At 55.7% G+C, this 17333-nt stretch overlaps 1 protein-coding gene across 1 annotated transcript; it reads right to left on the bottom strand.

Moving 5' to 3' along the window:
- Positions 1-658: 658 nt before the first annotated feature.
- Positions 659-9830, bottom strand: KLF11 (Kruppel like factor 11). Its single transcript, XM_045979848.1, has 4 exons — positions 9632-9830; positions 7596-7865; positions 5409-6372; positions 659-3302 (listed from the first exon to the last, which is right to left on the bottom strand). The coding sequence occupies exons 1-4, from the start codon at positions 9671-9673 to the stop codon at positions 3022-3024; spliced, it is 1557 nt and encodes a 518-aa protein (XP_045835804.1). The 5' UTR covers positions 9674-9830; the 3' UTR covers positions 659-3021.
- Positions 9831-17333: the final 7503 nt, after the last annotated feature.

Raw genomic sequence — 17333 nt, 5'->3', positions numbered from 1 at the left:
CGCACGTCGAGGAGCCAGCTGGAGGTGGGACTCTGCTGCCCGGTGAGAGGTACCAAGGACGGACACGCATGCGGGTCTCTGCGGCGGAGGCTCTTCCTAAGGCACGAGATTGGCCACGAGCGCCGCGGCTGCGAGGTGAGTCGGGAACGGAGGGGGCCCGGCGGGAGGAAGGCCGCAGAGTGTGGCTGGCGGGGGTGGTCGGCTCTGTCGGGGGCTGCTGTCGCACAAGCACCGTGGCTGGGGCCCCGAGCTCAAGCACATCTTGGCTCCCTCGGCGGCCGGGCGTGGAGGCACAGCCCTGGCTGCGGTGGGCCCGAGGGCACACGCCCCGAGAGCAGGAGCGAAGGCCTGCGACCGCGGGTCAAGCCCGGGCTGGAGGGGGAAGGAGAGGGGAAGAGATTCCTGCTCGTTCTACCTCCCGCCGCAGGCCACCCTACCGTCGCCGTCCCATCCTGCCAGAACCAGAGCAGTGTCCGAGGGGTCACAGCCCCTTCACACTTTCCCAATGGACCCTCCCAAGAACCTACAGGGCGTCCTGGGAGCTGAGCAGGGCCCCGGAAAAGAGAGGGGAGGCTCCGGGAGGGCCAATGCACAGTGAATTTTGCAGACTCTTTGCTGGGAAGACAGCGGGTACGTTCTGACGGGACTACACGACACAGGACACAAGTCCAGTTTGCAAATCAAAAAGGTTTTATAGGGTTCAAAGCAAAAAGTTACATCACACATACTCATTTAAATAACAAGTCAAAGTCCGTTACAGAAAACATAATTCCAAAGCATTTTCAATTTTATTACTGAAACTACTTAAAAAGGCTCCAAGTCAAAAAAAAAAAAAAAAAAGATGAAGCAAAATTGCTCAGGCGATAAAGTGCACTGGGGGGAGGGGCGCGCTCTGCTTCGGGGGCCCAGAGCCGCCGCGGGCCGCCACAGGCCACCGCGCTGAGATAGCGCCAGGCCCCTGGTTCTCGGGCGGTGTTTCTCCGATGGAAACTCTCCCAATTTACAGTCTTTCAGTCAACAGAGGGGGGGGGGGGGGATGTCACGTACAGAAGGTATTTCTAAATTCGATCAGGAAATGGAAGTTTAAGTCAAAACCATTTTAACACATCTATTCCTTAGAAACCACACTGCTGGGAGAACGACCTCTAACGCGACAAGTAACCCAACACTCCGAGACCTTGTATCACCCACCAGAACGTTAGTCGGACTTCCATTATTTGGCATAATTAAGAAAAATACCCACATTTCATGCCATTCAGCGGCACAGACACGGAGAGGCTTTTGTTGATTTAAGACGGAAGTGGGAGAAGAGACCGGGTGGCGGGGAAGCATGAACTATATACATTTAATCACGTTCTCTTGCAACGGCGCTGTCTGATGAGCTGCAGGAAAAGTCGACTATGAAGTGACCAAAAATCTGGAAGCGCGCGTCGCGAGCAGCTGAAAAGGGCGACTTGCCGGGTATCAAGCAACACACAGTGACTGACCAGGTGACAATGACCAGGCTAAAATGACCCGAACATAAAAGCTAATCGTATTTATTCAATATTTCACATTACCATCATTTTAATAAAAGTAAATGCCGATGACTAAGAGGCAGAGACAAAACCTAAATACATTCGGCACACAAACAAAACCCTTCCCAGGCTCGTGTTCCCTGCGTGCCCCGTGTTGCCTGGATTCCTGCCGCCGCCCACCGTGAGCAGCTCAGCGGCTGCTCCGGACCCCGCGCTGCGGCCTCTAGAGAATCAGGACCTGAGATCGCACGGGTCCAAAGTGGTGCCCTGGGTCTATTTTCTAAGCAGACTGCAGAACACCCCATTCCAAGTCATTCTGTTCAATCAACTTTCTTCAAATATAATGAGCGAAAGGCGAGCAGAATAGCGTTACCGACTGGACATAACTAGCATTTCTCCTGTTGTTCTCCGAGTTTAATCACTAGGGGACTCAGAACCTCAGAGCTGGACCGTTTGTATGTCCGCTTTGCCCCACCTAAACGTACTTTGGTGGAAAGTTCCTCCAACCGCTAAGGACCTTTTCTTCTCTAAGAAGTTACTCTACTCAAAAAATACACTAAGGCCACAGCAAAAGAAGTCAACAGATTATTAACAAAGCTCTGGGTTTGAGAGCTTACCCTTATCTTTGTTTTGGTGTTTGAGGTACAAACAGGAAACTGAGTAAGTTGCTCTCAGCAGAGCCACGGCCCCAAAGACACAGACACTCAGACCCCACAGCTCACTGTTCACGGGGTCTCTGTCGGGTATTTTAAATGACCCCCGGGGCACATTCTTTACAAGTCCCACCATGGACACAGGTAAATGACTAGATCTACTTAACCAAAATTTTAATTCTTTAGGCTACAGCCTTAAAGGAATCGTTGCCTAGGATTTCTCTTGAAAATGTTGTGAAAAAGCTAAACTCAAGTTTTTCCCTCCTTCCCCCCTCATTTAAGAAGCCCCTATTCAACCAGTTCTGGTTCTAAAAAATTTGTAGATCTAAAAGGCCTGATGACAGACTTGTGGTTTTGTTTCTTTGTTTTTTTCTGTGGCTGAATAATGTGCCAAATTTACCAAAAGTAGAGTTATTATGAAAACCACTGTTGAACACTGAGAAGACTGTAAAATCACCTATCTAGAAATTGGTGGTTGGAACACCAACAATATAAATAGTGTAATAAAAAACAGTATAAAAATTAGTACCCTGTCTCAGTTCTACAAAACATGAATAGAAAGGTTGTAAAAATCCAGATTTTGTAAACTTTATTGCCGAAATGTTGGTTTGAATGCTGGTGATTCAGATGATCCAATTTTCTTCCATTTCCTCAAAAAAACTCCTGAAACTACAAAAGAGACTGAACAGGGTCCCAACCAAAAAAGGAAAAGTTTAACATACTTTCATCAGAACCAGCTCCCCGCCTTCTCCTGCAACACCCCCCACCATTTTTTTGGGGGGAGAGAAAACCATCAGTTCCAATCTGGAAAAACGCCTCCGCCAACTGCCGGCGGCTCCCCGGCTGGGCTCTCAGGCGGAGGCCGGCACAGCCCCCGGCGGGGCCCCCGGTTTCTCGGCGGCCGCGAGCGCGCTCAGCCGGCCCACCTCCGCCTGCCAGCCCGGGGCCTTGCGGGTGGTCACGTGGCGCCGGGCGTGCTTGGTCAGGTGGTCGCTGCGCATGAAGCGGCGCTCGCACGCGGGGCACGCGAACTTCTTCTCCCCGGTGTGAGTTCGGCGGTGGCGAGACAGTTCGTCGGAACGAGCAAATTTTTTATCACAGCCGTCCCAGTTACAGTTAAAAGGCTTCTCTCCTAAGAGGGGAGAAAACACACGTTCAAGGAAACGTAAACACTCGGCAGCTCCCCAAGCTGGGGAACTCATGACGGTTTTAAATTCTGTTCATCAAACTCTGAGAAAGTCTATCCTGTTCCTCCGGCACCGAGTTGTCCGAACGTCAAGAAAGCCTCCACTTCTTGAGGCCACGCCTGAGATGTAGGTCAGGGCCCAAAGATGTCAAGCTTATCTCACATTTCTGAATTTTCTTTTTTTTAAAGATTTACCCATTTGAAAGCGAGCGCGTGTGTGCGGGCATGTGTGCAGGTGTGCGCACGAGCGTGCAGCGGGGAGGGGTAGAGAGTCTCAAGCAGATCCTGCGTTGAGCGTGGAGCCTGACGCGGGGCTTAATCCCACAACACCAAGGTCATGACCCGAGCCTAAACCAAGAGCTCGATGCCCGATGGACTGTACCACCAGGGCTCTTCTCAAAAAGTATTTTTAAATAAAAATAAATCTCTCATTGTTATAGCTTGGGATAGGGGGAAGATTCTTAAAAGGAATAATTCCCTGCCCCAAGTGGAGCCCCTTAGGGGCGCCTGGGTGGCTTAGTCGCTTAAGCATCTGTCTTCCGCTCGGGTCATGATCTCAGGGTCCTGGGATCAAGTCCCGAGTCAGGATCCCTGCTCATCGCGGAGTCTGCTTCTCGCTCTGTCAATGCCCCTTTCTCCAACTCGTGTGAGTGCTCTTGAGCTCATGCAGATGCCTTCTGTCTCTCTCAAATAAATAAATAAAATCTTTTAAAAAAATAAGTACAGACCACTGGAGGCACCTATTTGATCTATGACTATCACATCTAGATACTAGACTCTATTTCTTTTTTTTTTTAAGGTTTTGTTTATTTGACAGAGATCACAAGTAGGCAGAGAGGCAGGCAGAGAGAGAGGGGGAAGCAGGCTCCCCACTGAGCAGAGAGCCCGATGCGGGGCTCCATCCCAGGACCCTGAGATCATGACCTGAGCCGAAGGCAGAGTCTTAACCCACGGAGCCCCCTAGGCGCCCCACTAGACTCTGTTTCATTGGCTGAGTGGGAGCCGGCATGATTAAAGCTCTAATGAGCTCCAAGCACGGCACGGATCTGAAGAGCATTTTGGAAGGCGACACAACAGGGACTCACTGCTGTCCTCCAGGCCGTGAGGGGACACTCTGGTGGAAGGGGATTCCACGACCAGGTTCATGACCCACGTCTTTACTGCAGACTGTGGGACCTGCCACTGTGCTTACACTTACGTGTGTGTGTGAACCTCTGACAGGCGAGTTTCACAGACTCCTTAACCACAAGAGCCTTAAAAACAAAACAGCAGAACAAGAGAGCTGCGAACATCTGAAATATTCTAACGGGACCTAGGAAGGCCGACGGTCTACCAGACCTCGGTCAAACCCGGAGCCCCCAGCCCCCCGGAGCTGCGGAAACGTAAACTTAACGAAAATGAAAAAGTCACTTCCTTAGTCATACTGCCCACATTCCAGCTGGTGGCCACCTTAACTGGACAGGGAATATTTCTCTCATCACTAAAAATTCTCTCGGAGCACGCTGACGAGATAATAAAGGTATTACTAAGTCACAGTTTCTTGGATGACTTCTCCTTCTGAATTAGAAACGATACATTCCCAACTTAAGAACACCGCATCCCCTTCAAGTTCGCACACTTTCGATTTCAAACTTTTCCATGCTTTAGAGCCCTTTCCCCATAGTGAACCAAAGTTACACTGATGTTTCTTGAATGTGAAATGCCCATTTTCTAAAACGCAGAAAGACGGAGGAATCTACCACAGCGTAAACAAAAGGGGCAACAAGAGCATCACACTAAAAACCTATCAAAGGGACCACGATCCTAGAACTACACCACATTTTACCTACTGCGATGAGCTGATGGCATGTTCTAGAAAAACCAATGATGGCTGCACTAATGTTAATCCCAATCCCTGTAAGACTCTGAAGGCTTTTCGGAACCAAAGAAAAACAGCCAGCCCTCCGCCTTCTCCAGGGAATCTCATGTTTCCCTCCCGCCCCGGGAAGGCTCAGGTGTGGTTCTTCACCACAGGCTCTGGAGCTCTAACGTCCCTCCAGCCTTCGAACTCACCTGTGTGGGTGCGAAGATGAGCCTTAAGGTGGGAACTTTTGAAGTAGGTTTTCCGGCAACCTGGGAAGTTGCAAACATAATTTCTCCTTCGGGAAAAGTCTACCTGAGGGCCACAGTTTTGACCGGAGGCAATGAACACCGGGGCAGGGGCGAGGGGCAAGAACTTGCTATTCCCCACAGCCACGACGCTGGACGCCGAGGTGGCAGGCTGGGGGAGGGCCGCCTGGGGTAGGACCAGCATCACGGAACCCTGAGGCACAGGCTGTCCCACGAACACAGCGGGGGGCACTGCAGCAGCATGGGGAAGGATGGGTTTGACGGTCCCTGCAGACACTTGGGGAGGAGGTTTCAGAAAAGCGGAGAACACGCCACTCTGTCCAGTCACAGGGATCATTTGGCAAAAGACAGGGGAACTGGGGACAGGGACAGAAATCAGAGGGGTGGCTTTCCTTGGCAAGTCACTTTCGTAATTCTTTGGTGAGCAGGTCTGAATTGCGACAGGCCACCCTGCCTGCTGGCCTTTGTCTACGGGGACCAGGCCACCAGACTTGTGCAAGCAAGGCTGACACGACACCGAGTTAGTATTCAGTAGACTGTCTGTGAGCTGTGCGCCCAGCGAAGCTTCAGGATGTCCCAGAAACTGTGCTTCTCCTTCTCTGTTGACGGAAAGTTGGCATTCTGGAATCTGGGCAGTAGGAAGCTGACCAGAAGCAGGACTCCCCCCGGTGTGGCGGATGACACTTGTCACCATGGGCCTGCAGGGGGTGCTGGAGGCTGGCTCCAGTGACTCCACCTTTAGATCCAGAAGGCCCCTCTCTGCCTTCCTGCTCAGCACTTTGGCTGCCCCAGCAGAAGCTGGGGTGATGGCCTTGACCATGCACACTTTGGAATCAGTTACTTGGGAAGGAACAAGTGTCCCCGTCGATGGCTCCACAAGATCAGGGCTCTGAGGAGGAGTCATGCACTTAAAAAAAAAAAAAAAATACCGTGTGAAAATGTTGTTGTGGTTAAGTTTTAAAAGGACTTACTTTGATCACCGTGCCCCTCATGCCTTTTAAAAAAGCTCACGACGGCACCCGGTGGGTTTCCAGACCCCATGAAGGACTGCACTTTCTAGGCTTCTCCCCATTTCCTGATCGCTCCCAAACCAAACCACTTGCTTAATTTTAAGAATGTCAGTTCCACCCCTGGGCTTCCATAGCTACTGAAACGAGCAATTCAAGTACAAGGACCCCAAATGAGAAAGCAAAGGACCCCAAATGAGAAAGCAAATTTATATTCAAAATAAGAGCTTTTCACAATAGTTTTTGATTCTCAAACTTTATCTATTTATTTATTTGTTTTAAATCCCAGTGCTAATCATTTCACACACACTTACCCAGTGCCTACCGGATGCCAGGTAAAAGCCCGTCAGAATGATCCTCCAAAGGCCATGCTCTAACCAGCGGCTCTAAGCTTACTGTCAGCCTCCCCGCGGGAGAGTTCAGTGCCAAGTAAGTCTGCCAGGAGCTTCTGGCCCACTATTGGCACAACTCTTCCCCCTGCCCACGAGTCCCTTCTCATCCCTCTCCCCAAGCCCGCTTTCCACACCCTCCTTCCAGGGCAAGCCTCCAGCCGAAGACAATCAGATTCTAATTTTCACATCTGTTAGCCCATTCTCAATTTCTCCAGGCGGAGAAGCAATCTCTCCCAACGCTTCTGTAGCTCTGGCAAGTTAAGAGGACAAAAACAGAAACCAGGCTCGACTGCACTCAGCTCACACAGGTAAGAAGCGAGGTTCCCCAGGGAGGAAGAGGCCAGGATTGCAACCCGGCTAATTAGGGCTGATGCCAAAGCACAGGCCGCTTCTAGCTGTCACCCGAGTATCCTGATCCCACGCTGAGTCACCTGGGGGAAGCCAAGCCCCCACCCTACAGTTCCCCAGGGAGGCGAGTACATTTCACTTTCTCACATCACTCTGCAGCTTTCCACTACGAACATTTCAACACTGGGGCTGCAAGCTATGATCTATTAATGGAAAGACCGTATTTTCGAGAAGTAGGAGAAGTTTTCACCCTCAGGACCCACCAAGAGGAGGTTATGCACGTGGCCTACCAGCATCCCAGAGAATCTACCTGCAAGCTCTTCAGCACGTTCAGCTAACACACTCTAGTCACTACACAAAATGCTCTTCTCCCCATTTCTTACCAGAGTCGATAAAGAGTCCAAGTCCTTTGGTAGCTCAGGCGTGCCTGTGTCCACATGCACAGTGCTGGTGACGTCCCCAGGGTCAGAGACAGGTGTGAGGGGTCTTATCTTTAACAGGTCACCTTTCTGGGATCTTTGACCCCAGGAGCTCATGCAGACAAGAGCCTCAACTGCTTCGATGTCATTCTGCTCCAAGATACTGCATGTAGACCTTTCACTATCATGCCTTTTCCTCTCCAGGATTGACTCACAGATGTCCATGATGTCCACCTAAAGGCGACACAACACAAAGGCTTCTCAGTCCAGGGGAGACAGACAGGGTAACCCTGATGGGCACGTGGGTACGTACGCCAAGCGCCGGCACTATGCACGTGACACACACACGAAGCTCAACACACAACCTGCTCTGTATTCGAGGAAAACACGTCAACAGAACATTGACGACAATTTCACTTTTAAGCCAGCATTCTGAAGAGTGAAGATGACTGGACTTGGCCGGCAAGCAGTTTCCACGGAAAACCCTGACTCTTGAGAAAAGTTAAGTTCGTGTTTTCCTTCAGCAATGATCGTTTAAGACTTTAATCCCGGAGGTATGAGCCAAAGTGGCCAGTGTGACACTATCCAGCTGGGAGGAGAAACGGACACCGGCTCCAAGCCTTCAGCTGGCTGAGAGGACACATGGCTCTCCAGAGTTGGCAAAGCCTGCAGAAAAGCGTCCCTACAGATGCATTTTTGGCAACTCTCTGAGGCACTCAGCACAGTCTTCTCAAGTCAGGGCATCACCATGGCAGAACTTTCCAGTGGCTCAACTCTATCCACGCCAGGAAGGGGGAGCCCATGCTGGCTGAGCCTTGTTCCTTACTCAGAAACAGTCACTCCTCACTGCCACGGGGCTAGCCAGGAGATAAGAAGAAGAATTTTAAAAATCTACACAGCCCAAGAGACAGCTGCCCTTCCTGTTGTGTCGAACCATCCTTTTTCAGCAGGCGTGGGGGAGGGGGGTGGAAAGAGAAGTGACTGGAATCAAATGATCTCTTCCCAAAGACCCTTTACATCTATAAAGATCTGTTTCCACTTGGCCCTAGCCCACGTCAAATCCCTCCATCCCCACCAGGTCCCTCTGCAGTGCACGCTGGTAAAGTGCCCGCCTCTGCAAGTGCCACTGTGGCCCCACAGCCTGGGCCTCAGAACCCTGAGGTCACAGACATGGGGCTGTCGCCTCCTCCCTGGACCACCACGGGCAGGAGGTCTGGAGGCACACAGGGCTCCCGCACCTCTCTCTCAGGCCCTCAGGGCCCGGCAGTCCCGAGGACCGAAGTCCTAGGTCTAGACAGTCGGCTCACTCCCGGGGCCCTGAGGCCCAACACCAGAGGGCTACGACTAAGAAGAGTGCCCCACCTGGCCCCAGGACACCCACCCCGCCGCTGGCACCTTCCCGCCAACTTTGCCCCGCCCCACCCTAACACACCACCTTTCCGGTTTGCCCCGCCCCCTACATAAGAACTTGCTCCGCCCCCTATATAAGGCCTTCCTCCCAGCTCTGCCCCACCCCCTGCCCCCCTTCTCTCCAGCTTGGCCCCGCCTCCTGCCTCCACCCATCGCCTTTTGGCCTTCCCGCCAGCTTTGCCCCGCCCCCACCCCGCCCCCCGCAGCGCCTTCCCGCCAGCTTTTGCCCCGCCCCCTCTCCACCGCCCGCTCGCCGCACCCCCGCCGCCCGCGTGTCGCGTTCCCGCCAGCCGCACCCCGCCCAACGGCCGCCTCCTCACACGGCCTGGTGACGTCATGGCTGGAAATAGCCCCGCGCCGGGAGCCGGCGGCCGCTGCGGAAACGCCAGACAAAGCTACGCGTAGGGCAGCGCGGGGCACACGCCCCCGGCCGGACGCGTCCCCTGCCCCTCCCAGCTCCGGGGCCCGCTCTGGCCCCGCACCGCTTGGCCGCCACAAAGCCCCGTGAATTTCTGCCCTCCTCCGCGCCCGAGCCCCGCACAGGCGGCACGTCCCTGCCTCGCCCCTCGCTCAGATGGGCGTCCACTCACCGCACGCGCGTCGCCCGGGCCCGCGGAGTCCGGAGTATGCATGGTGCCGGCGGCCCGGAGGTAACAAAGCAGCCGCGGAGCGGGAGCTCGGCGCACGGCTGCAGCCGCACGTGCGCCGCGAAAGGCGGCGACCCGGAGTCCCGGCAGCCGGCGGGAGCCTCCACCCGCCCGCGCCGCTCTGCCCCGGCGCGGCCCTCGCGGTGCGGGAGGGGCGGGGCGGCCGCGGAGGGAGCGGCCGTGGGGGCGTGGCGCGAAGGCAAACCAAAATACACCGCGCCCCGCCAGGGCGGGGCCGGGTGCCCGCCAGCCAATCCGCGCCCGAGCTTTACGCTGCCGGCCAATGGGCGCCGCGGGGAGCCGCGTGATCGGAGCCTGGCCGCGGCGTGATCTGGCAGGGCGGGATGCGGCACGTGTTTTGGTCGGAGTGAGGGGCGGGGCCTGAGGCCCTGGAAAGTAGGGGAAAGGTCCCGGCGGCAGCTGCGGCTGCTGCTGGAGGAAGGGCGGTGCAGATGGGGGGGGCGAAGTCCCTGGGCTGGGGAGGGGGGGGCGCACTTAAAGGGGTCCCTCCTGTGACCTGCCCAAGCGCTGGTCTCCATGGAGTGAATCCGTCTGGTAGCGGGAACCCAGCAGGTTCTGCTTGCTTGTTTTTTGTTTTTGTTTTTCAATTTACCTCCGGTAGGCTCCTAGGAGGGCATCCCTGATGGAAAGCTGGATGGCTGCAGGTGACGTTTCTGCATCCATGGCTCCTTTCCGCAGGCTCCCAGGGCCCAATCTTCTAGACGTGGGTCTGCCTTTGACCTCCCTTCCCAGGCAGCTCTGGGCCCCATTTTCCACTCTTTTAAGGGGGCTAGGGTGAACCAAGATCTGAAAGGCGCCTGGTGACACCCTCCCAGTCTTCCCAACCCCGTGGAAGCATCACTCCCTCCAGGAAGTCCTCTGGCTTGAATGAGCGAGCTACGCACTGGCATCTTTCTTCCCTACTTACTTGGCTTGCCCCGTCTCTGGGTCTGGCTTACCCTCTTCTGCAGCTCCAAGTTCTTGGAGATCAGGGACCAGGCTGTGTTTATGTGTACCCCTCCAGCCTGCCGCTCAGCGTGGGACAACCCTACATCCACCCACAGGGCCCACGGTGGCCGAGCTGTGATATGGGTGGGCGCAGCCAAGGGTCAGAGGCCACCGTGAGGCGTCCTCCACCCTCAAAGCAAACTGCAGGACTAAGTAGAGGATCCATGCCTGTGCTGTGGCGGCTCTGCCCTGGGCCCAAGGACAGGCCACAAGAGCATGCAGGGTCTCCTGGTAAGGCAGCAGGGGAGGCCCCGGGGTCAGGGTACTGCTTCTCCTCACAGTTCTGCTCGGTTGGGTAGACCAGGTTAAGCAAACCAACTACTGTCTATTTCTTCTTCAGTTCCACTCCGGCACCTTTCAGGATCTGTTGCTTTTCTGTTTCTTTAGTTATTTGTTAATTGTCTCCCCTCCCTAGGTTGGACAGCTTGTCCCAGTCACTGCGAACACCCCCCCCCCCCCACACACACACACACTCCCCTGCCCCGTGCCTGGCTCACTGCAGGAACTCGGTAACCATCGGTTGCATGGATGAATGAAGGCAAAACACCTACTGCCCCTCCCCCCCCAACTTGGACATTCTGCAGAAACCTCTAATTCTGTGTCCTTGAGACTGAACTCACGGTCTGCCCGAATCTGCATTTCTCATCTCTGGGCAGGGCATCACCGGATACCCTGAGACTTCACCCAGAGAGGGGAATCACCAGGGAACCTTCCCTTTCCTGCACGTGGTTCCTTTTGCCAATTACTTCATGCTCTTCTTCTTCCTGAATCTCTTGCAGACCGCTAGCTTCCCTCATCACCCACTCGTGCCCGGCCCAGGCCACCGTCCTCTGTCCCCTGAGTTGTTTGCCACTGCCTCCCAGCAGGTGTCCCTGCCTCCAGCCTCACTGCCTATCATCCGCCCTTCGTCTCACTGCTAGAATGATCTTCTGGAAGGGGAGACGGTACCAAACCAGTGTGTCAGCTCACAGCTGGGAGCCAAGCAGCTACAGGACTGAACCTCACTCCTTAGGCAAGAGTCCGTGACGTTGCACCAACAGCCTGGACCAGAGCTTCCTACATGGCGCCAACCAATTCCCTGAGCCCCTTTGGTTCGGGCCGTCCTGCCCCCACTGCCCCCGTACAGAGCTCTGTGCACGCAGCCCCTGCGCCCCCGACAACGTCGGGCTCAGTTGCTCCCTCCTGCTTTGCACAGGGCCTGCCTTCTGCATGAACACGGCTCCCCCTCTCCACTTTTGCTCTGTAGGGCTGCGCGCCTCCTCAGGGATGCCCTCCCTGACTCCCACACGGCAGGACAGCTCATCTCTGGACAGGCTAAGAGAAGGCTAAGGGCAGGGCTTGGGAGTTGGACTTGGATGCAAATCCCAGCCAGGCCAGTGTGGCCCCATCACGTGGCAGGCCATGTCTCTGTCGAATACGAGATGGCAGCTGCTGGCCATGAGGACGGCATGTGAGCTTCTCCCGAGTCAGACTCTGTGCCTGCCCCCGGACGGCAAGAATATGGGGGAACTCAGACGGCAGGCCGTCTCAGGGCTCTTCAAGCATGAGAACCTAGCCTTCCCTTGTCTAGCCCAGGGTGCGGACAGACACACGGGTTTTGGGTCCTGCTGGTCCCTCCTTATTTCCCTCCTTGTTTCCCTCTCCCCCCTACCCAGATCCTGCTTCTCCACGAAGCCGCCCAGAGGGTTGTGCTTGCCACCACCCCCGGGTGCTGGTCCCACGGAGACCCGGAGGCGTAGTGCCGTATTTGTGAATTAAAGACCACTCCAGCTCATTCGCTCAGAGACAGCACCGACGCCCTCAGACAGGGTGGACAGACTGATGTGGACAAGACAGCTGCCCCTGAGCAGACCCCCACCACCTTCCTGTGTGACCTTCCAGCCCGTCTCTGTCTGGGCAAACACACCCTTACCCAGCGGACAGTGTTCTGAGCGCCTTCGGAGCCCGGCTTGCTGATTTCACGACACGTCTTAGAGCGTGTTACCTCCCTGTTCGCAGAGATGGCTCTTGTGCTGTGGAAGGGTTAAGAGATGCTCCGTTGTACAAATGTGTCACGACTCACTTTACTCGTGGTTAAATCAGCAGGGGGTTCAGGCTCTTAACAGCTTGCCAGGACGAGATTCCAAGCATCGTCTGCCCATGAGCGAGGACACCTATAGGGTCACCTCCCACCAATGAGGTTGCTGGGTCAGCTGCCTTTGCATTTCTTTTCTACCATTTTTCCTTTTGGTAAATGTCAGTGAAGCACCAGACAGATCCAGGAGAACGTGGAGACATACGGGTACCGCTCACCGCTCACCGAATCTGCACAAGGCACACGCTTGATGTCCCCGGCACCCGGATTGAGAAACAGAACGGCAGCCTCGGAGTCCCACCCAACCTGAGCCCATCCAAGAAGACCCCGATCGTGGCTTCTGAGACCAGAGGAGACTTCTGCATGTACTGACACCTGTACCCGGAGAATCTTACAGTTCTCTTCGGGGTCGAGCATGCAGTCACTTGTAGCCAGAATACATTCATTCTCCCTGCAGAACGCACCGTGGCGCATTGGCCTAGTCATCAGCGGATTGACATCAGGATTGTTCCAACCCAGGGTCACCACAAACGCAGCTGCTTTGATGCTTCTTACACGTGAGTACATGCATTTTAAATTTAGAAAGATCGTCACGTTTTCCTCCAAGCGTGATCTTGTGCCGAGTTATCCCACCAACAAGGGACGGCAAAGCCAGTCCCCTGTTTCTTCACTAATGCCAGGCCTCTTCAGATTTTCTGACCTTTACCCAGCTGAGTGGAAAAAATGAGAACTCCTATTATATTGCATTTCTGTGATGGCGTTTCCTTTAGAGTTTTTCGTGTGTTTGAAAGCCATCTTGATTTTGTTTTCTTTGAACTTTGGAAGGAATTTTTTTTTCAAGGGTTTTATTTATTTGAGAGAGCGAGCGGGCACACTCAAGCATGGGAGCAGCAGACAGGGAGAGAAGCAGCGTCCTTGCTGAGCAGGGAGCCGGAGGCGGGGCTCGATCCCAGGACCCCAGGAACATGACCTGAGCAGAAGGCAGCCTATTAACTGACTGAGCCACCAGATGCCCTGGAAGGAATTTTAAATGACAGTACAGAAACCTGAGCATGTTTATATGCTGGAGACAAGGGGCCAGTGGAGAAAAGTGAATGATGCAAGACAGAGGCAGGAGCTGAGGGGAAGGGGGGAAGGAGGCGAGGGAAGTGTGTGTTGGGGAAGGTGGGGGACATGCAACAGGGAAGTTGACCCTGTGCAGGAGGAAGGGATTGCCTTGTGGGAAAACATGGGAAGGGAGAGAAATGGCTGGAGATCCAGGAAGATTCTGGGTTGGAGAGAAAGGCAGGCCAACGTGCTCCCATATTCTCCGCCTTCTTGGTGATGTGAGAGGCATCTACCCAGAAGGGGCCCTGGTGGGATGAGAAGGATTTGGAGCTGACTCAGCCAGGGACAGTGACAAGTGCCTGCGACATGGCAGGCCCAGTCATAATGTTGGAGTGACCCTAGACCAAGAATTAGGCTCTTGTCCTAGCTCAGGGATTAAAGTGCTGGCTCGCCTGGAACGGGCCTCCTTCTCCTCTCTGAGCTCGGTTTTCTGACTTTGCTCTGTGATTCTAGTCACTCCCGAACTGTGATCAAGTTTGTCATGATTTTGTTGCTTCCCCCCGCCCCCATGTCGTAAAGTACAATTTAAGGCCCATCATCTATTACAGAGATTAGATCGCTGCTTTCTTTTTTTCGTTGGAACGGTCTGTGTTTTAGGAAGAGGTAGCGATGGCGGGTGGTACGGAATGCCATAACCTGTGAAAACAAAACATCGGCAGCCCCCCAAATGGATTCTGAAATTTTGTGGTCCGTGAAATGCCCAAATCTGGGACTCTCTGGTTGTTTCTAAGGCTCATTCTGTCTCTGAGAGCCATGATTCTGCAGGGCAGGCTGGACTCCTTTCCATGTTGAACTGGGAGAAGCAGATTTCTTTTTTGTTGTTGTTAAGGGAGTAGATAACAGAGAACGAGAACCCAGATTTCTGATGAGGAGCTGCTTTCAATGCCAGAAACGATGGCTGGAGCGGATTCCTCGGTACCCTGGCCCGGGTCTGGCAGGGCCCATGGGGAGCACCCTTGGTCCTCCTCCTGACCCTCGGCACCCCTACCCCGGGTCACTGACTGGCAGTCCTAGGCCTTTGCCAGCTCTCAAGTGTTTCAGCCTTGGCCAGGACCCTGCTGGGAACCAAGAGCCAGCTGGGGGAGAGGCATCGGAGCTGACATGGGGTGGGGGGAACCGGCTCCCCGTGGGGCCCGGGTCCCATGCTTCTCTCGTTCCCCCTGCCTTGAGCTCCCCGATGACTGGAAGCTCCACGAGGACCAGAACATGCTGCAAAGTAATTAGCTACGAGACTGTGGGCTGGGGGTTCAGAGACTTAACTTAAATGCTGACCAAGAGCTGGAGAAGGGGAGTCACCAGCCGGCGGGACCCCGCGGGCGCTGTGGGCGCCACGGCCCTCTCCCGTACTCCAGTCTCCTGCTGCTTTTTCCTGACTGTCTGGACCACAGGTGTTAAGAGCACTTGTGAGTCCCTGTAAGTGGGGCTGGGGTGGGGGGGGCGCGCTGCTGTGGCTCCCCCAGAACACACACAAGGGGGAGGGGGTGGGGAAGCAGGGGCTGCTTGGCTCCTGCCCTCGCTGATCATGGCCTCCAGTGGCTGCGTGTCTCCAGGTAGCATGTGTATGTTCTGTCTTCAGACCTTCCAAGAGGGAGAACCAGTTTGCATGGACCGGTCGGGCCCCCACGCTCCGGGAGAAAGGTCACATGGGCCTCAAGCTGGAACCTTGCCCAAAGGAAAGCTTCAGGATGGGCCCCTGGAGGCTCTCAGAGCAGGTAGGTACTTGGTGGGGGACCTTGAGAGCCCAGGTAGGATGGGAAGGAGACCCCTGCTGTGTGCTGGGTGCTCCGGGACACGGGGGACTGAGACCAACCCCTGGCCTTCAGGTCCAACTTGGCCGGAGGAACCAATGCAGCGACAGGGGGACATACTGTACACAGGTGCAGGGGGTAGAGGACACCTGACTCCTTCCAACTACAGAGCTGGTGGACAGCAATCTGGGGCCGCTGCCCGCCGGAGCCGGCGCTGGAACCAGCATTAAGCGACAAGTGCGTGGTAGCCTTTCAGGGGACAGAAGAGACGTCTCAGAGTGACAACGCACCGTAGCCGCATCACATACACGGCCGGTGCCCGAGAGACTGAAAGAGCTTCAGGAAAAGACCGGGAGAGGGTCCAAGCCAGCAGTCCTCACCCTGGGCAGCATCAGAAGGGGGAGGGTCAGAACACAGACGGCTGGGCCCAGCAGGGCCCGGATGGGGTCTGAGAATTTGTGCTTCTCACAAGTTCCCAGATGTTGTCGGCACCGCCGGCCCAGAGACCAGGCTGTGAGAACCACGGATACAGCCCAACGCCCTGGTTTCACGGGAAGAGGAATAGAGCCAGAGAACAGAGAACAGCAGCTTGTCCGAATCACCGTCCGGGGGTGCACAGAGAAGTTACTAGAACTCACACCTCCAGACTCACTCCTGACTCGGAGCCCTGTACCATAGGACACCCCCCACCCACCCACACCAGGGCTGCTGTCCCGGGAAAAGCCCAGGTTTCTCCTAGCCTTTGTAGGCCAGTGTGCCCCTGGACGACAGCAGAAGCGGCAGGCTGGCCTGGGAGGGCAGCATTCCCTGTGTCCCCGGGGCCACCCAGTCCGTCCGCCTGGCCCACTGCCCGGAGCCGGCTCTGCTCCCAGCCTGGCTTCGGTGGCGACCCAGAGCCGCGCTGGCAGTGGCCCCGATGGGCAGCAGGGCCAGCAGCGGCTCAGGGCGTTGGCAGAGCGGCCAGTGGAGGAGCGTCCCACGCGGGGGGACTTGTGAGTGTCCTGCAGGGGCCTGAGTCTGCCTCCTGCTCCTCGCTCCTGCCCTCTGGGGCTCGCCAGGCTGAGCCTCTGTCAGGCTGTCCTGTTCCTGCGGTCCCCCACGCTGGCCGGCCCCCTCACTCAACACAGGAATGGGTTTTAGCCCCTTGCAGGAGATGCCCTGTCTACGCAGGACGAACATGCACGGCAGAGCCAGGGGGAGCCGTCCAGCTTCACCCAGGAGCCTGGTCCACGGCCAGCTGCTTCCCTGGGCACCAGGGGACTGCCGGCGGAGGCCCCTGCTAGCTGTGATGGCCCCTCTGCCCAGCCTGCCATCAGTGTCCCTCCTCGGTGTCCCCATGCGGCCTCTCTTCGGTCCCCCTGATCACAGTTCTCATCTCCCCCATGTCTCCAGCCTGAACGGGGAGCTCCAGCGGCTCTGAAAGCAGACGGGGCGGGTGCCGACTGGGCTCACTCTTCCCCAAGAAGTTAGCGAACCGCCCAGCCAGGTTGAGTTAGGAAACACCGCATGCCCCGATTTGTCCTGAGCCCCTTCCGGAACACCTTCCTTGGGTCACTCTCTGGGCCGGGCTGCCCTGGCCATCAGCGGAGCTGGGGGACAGGTGCTCAGCGCTCCCCGCTGGGGAATGGCTTCATTGCCTTTTCCTCCGCCTCCTGCCAGGTGGGGACTTGGTGGGGGGTGGGGGGAGTGACGCCTCTGCTGGTGCTGT

The sequence above is a fragment of the Meles meles genome, chromosome 15 (genome assembly GCF_922984935.1).
Source record: "Meles meles chromosome 15, mMelMel3.1 paternal haplotype, whole genome shotgun sequence".
Lineage (NCBI taxonomy): Eukaryota > Metazoa > Chordata > Mammalia > Carnivora > Mustelidae > Meles > Meles meles.
The sequence above is the reverse complement of the archived record's forward strand: the minus strand, read 5'-3'. Positions and strand labels throughout refer to the sequence as shown.

Coding starts and splice junctions, on each gene's coding strand:
- KLF11 (XM_045979848.1), bottom strand. CDS start 9,673: ATGCATACTCCGGACTCCGCGGGCCCGGGCGACGCGCGTGCG. Junction 7,866..9,631: donor GCCCGGGCGACGCGCGTGCG/GTGAGTGGACGC, acceptor TGTCGCCTTTAG/GTGGACATCATGGACATCTG. Junction 3,303..5,408: donor TCATCTTCGCACCCACACAG/GTGAGTTCGAAG, acceptor CTCCCCTCTTAG/GAGAGAAGCCTTTTAACTGT.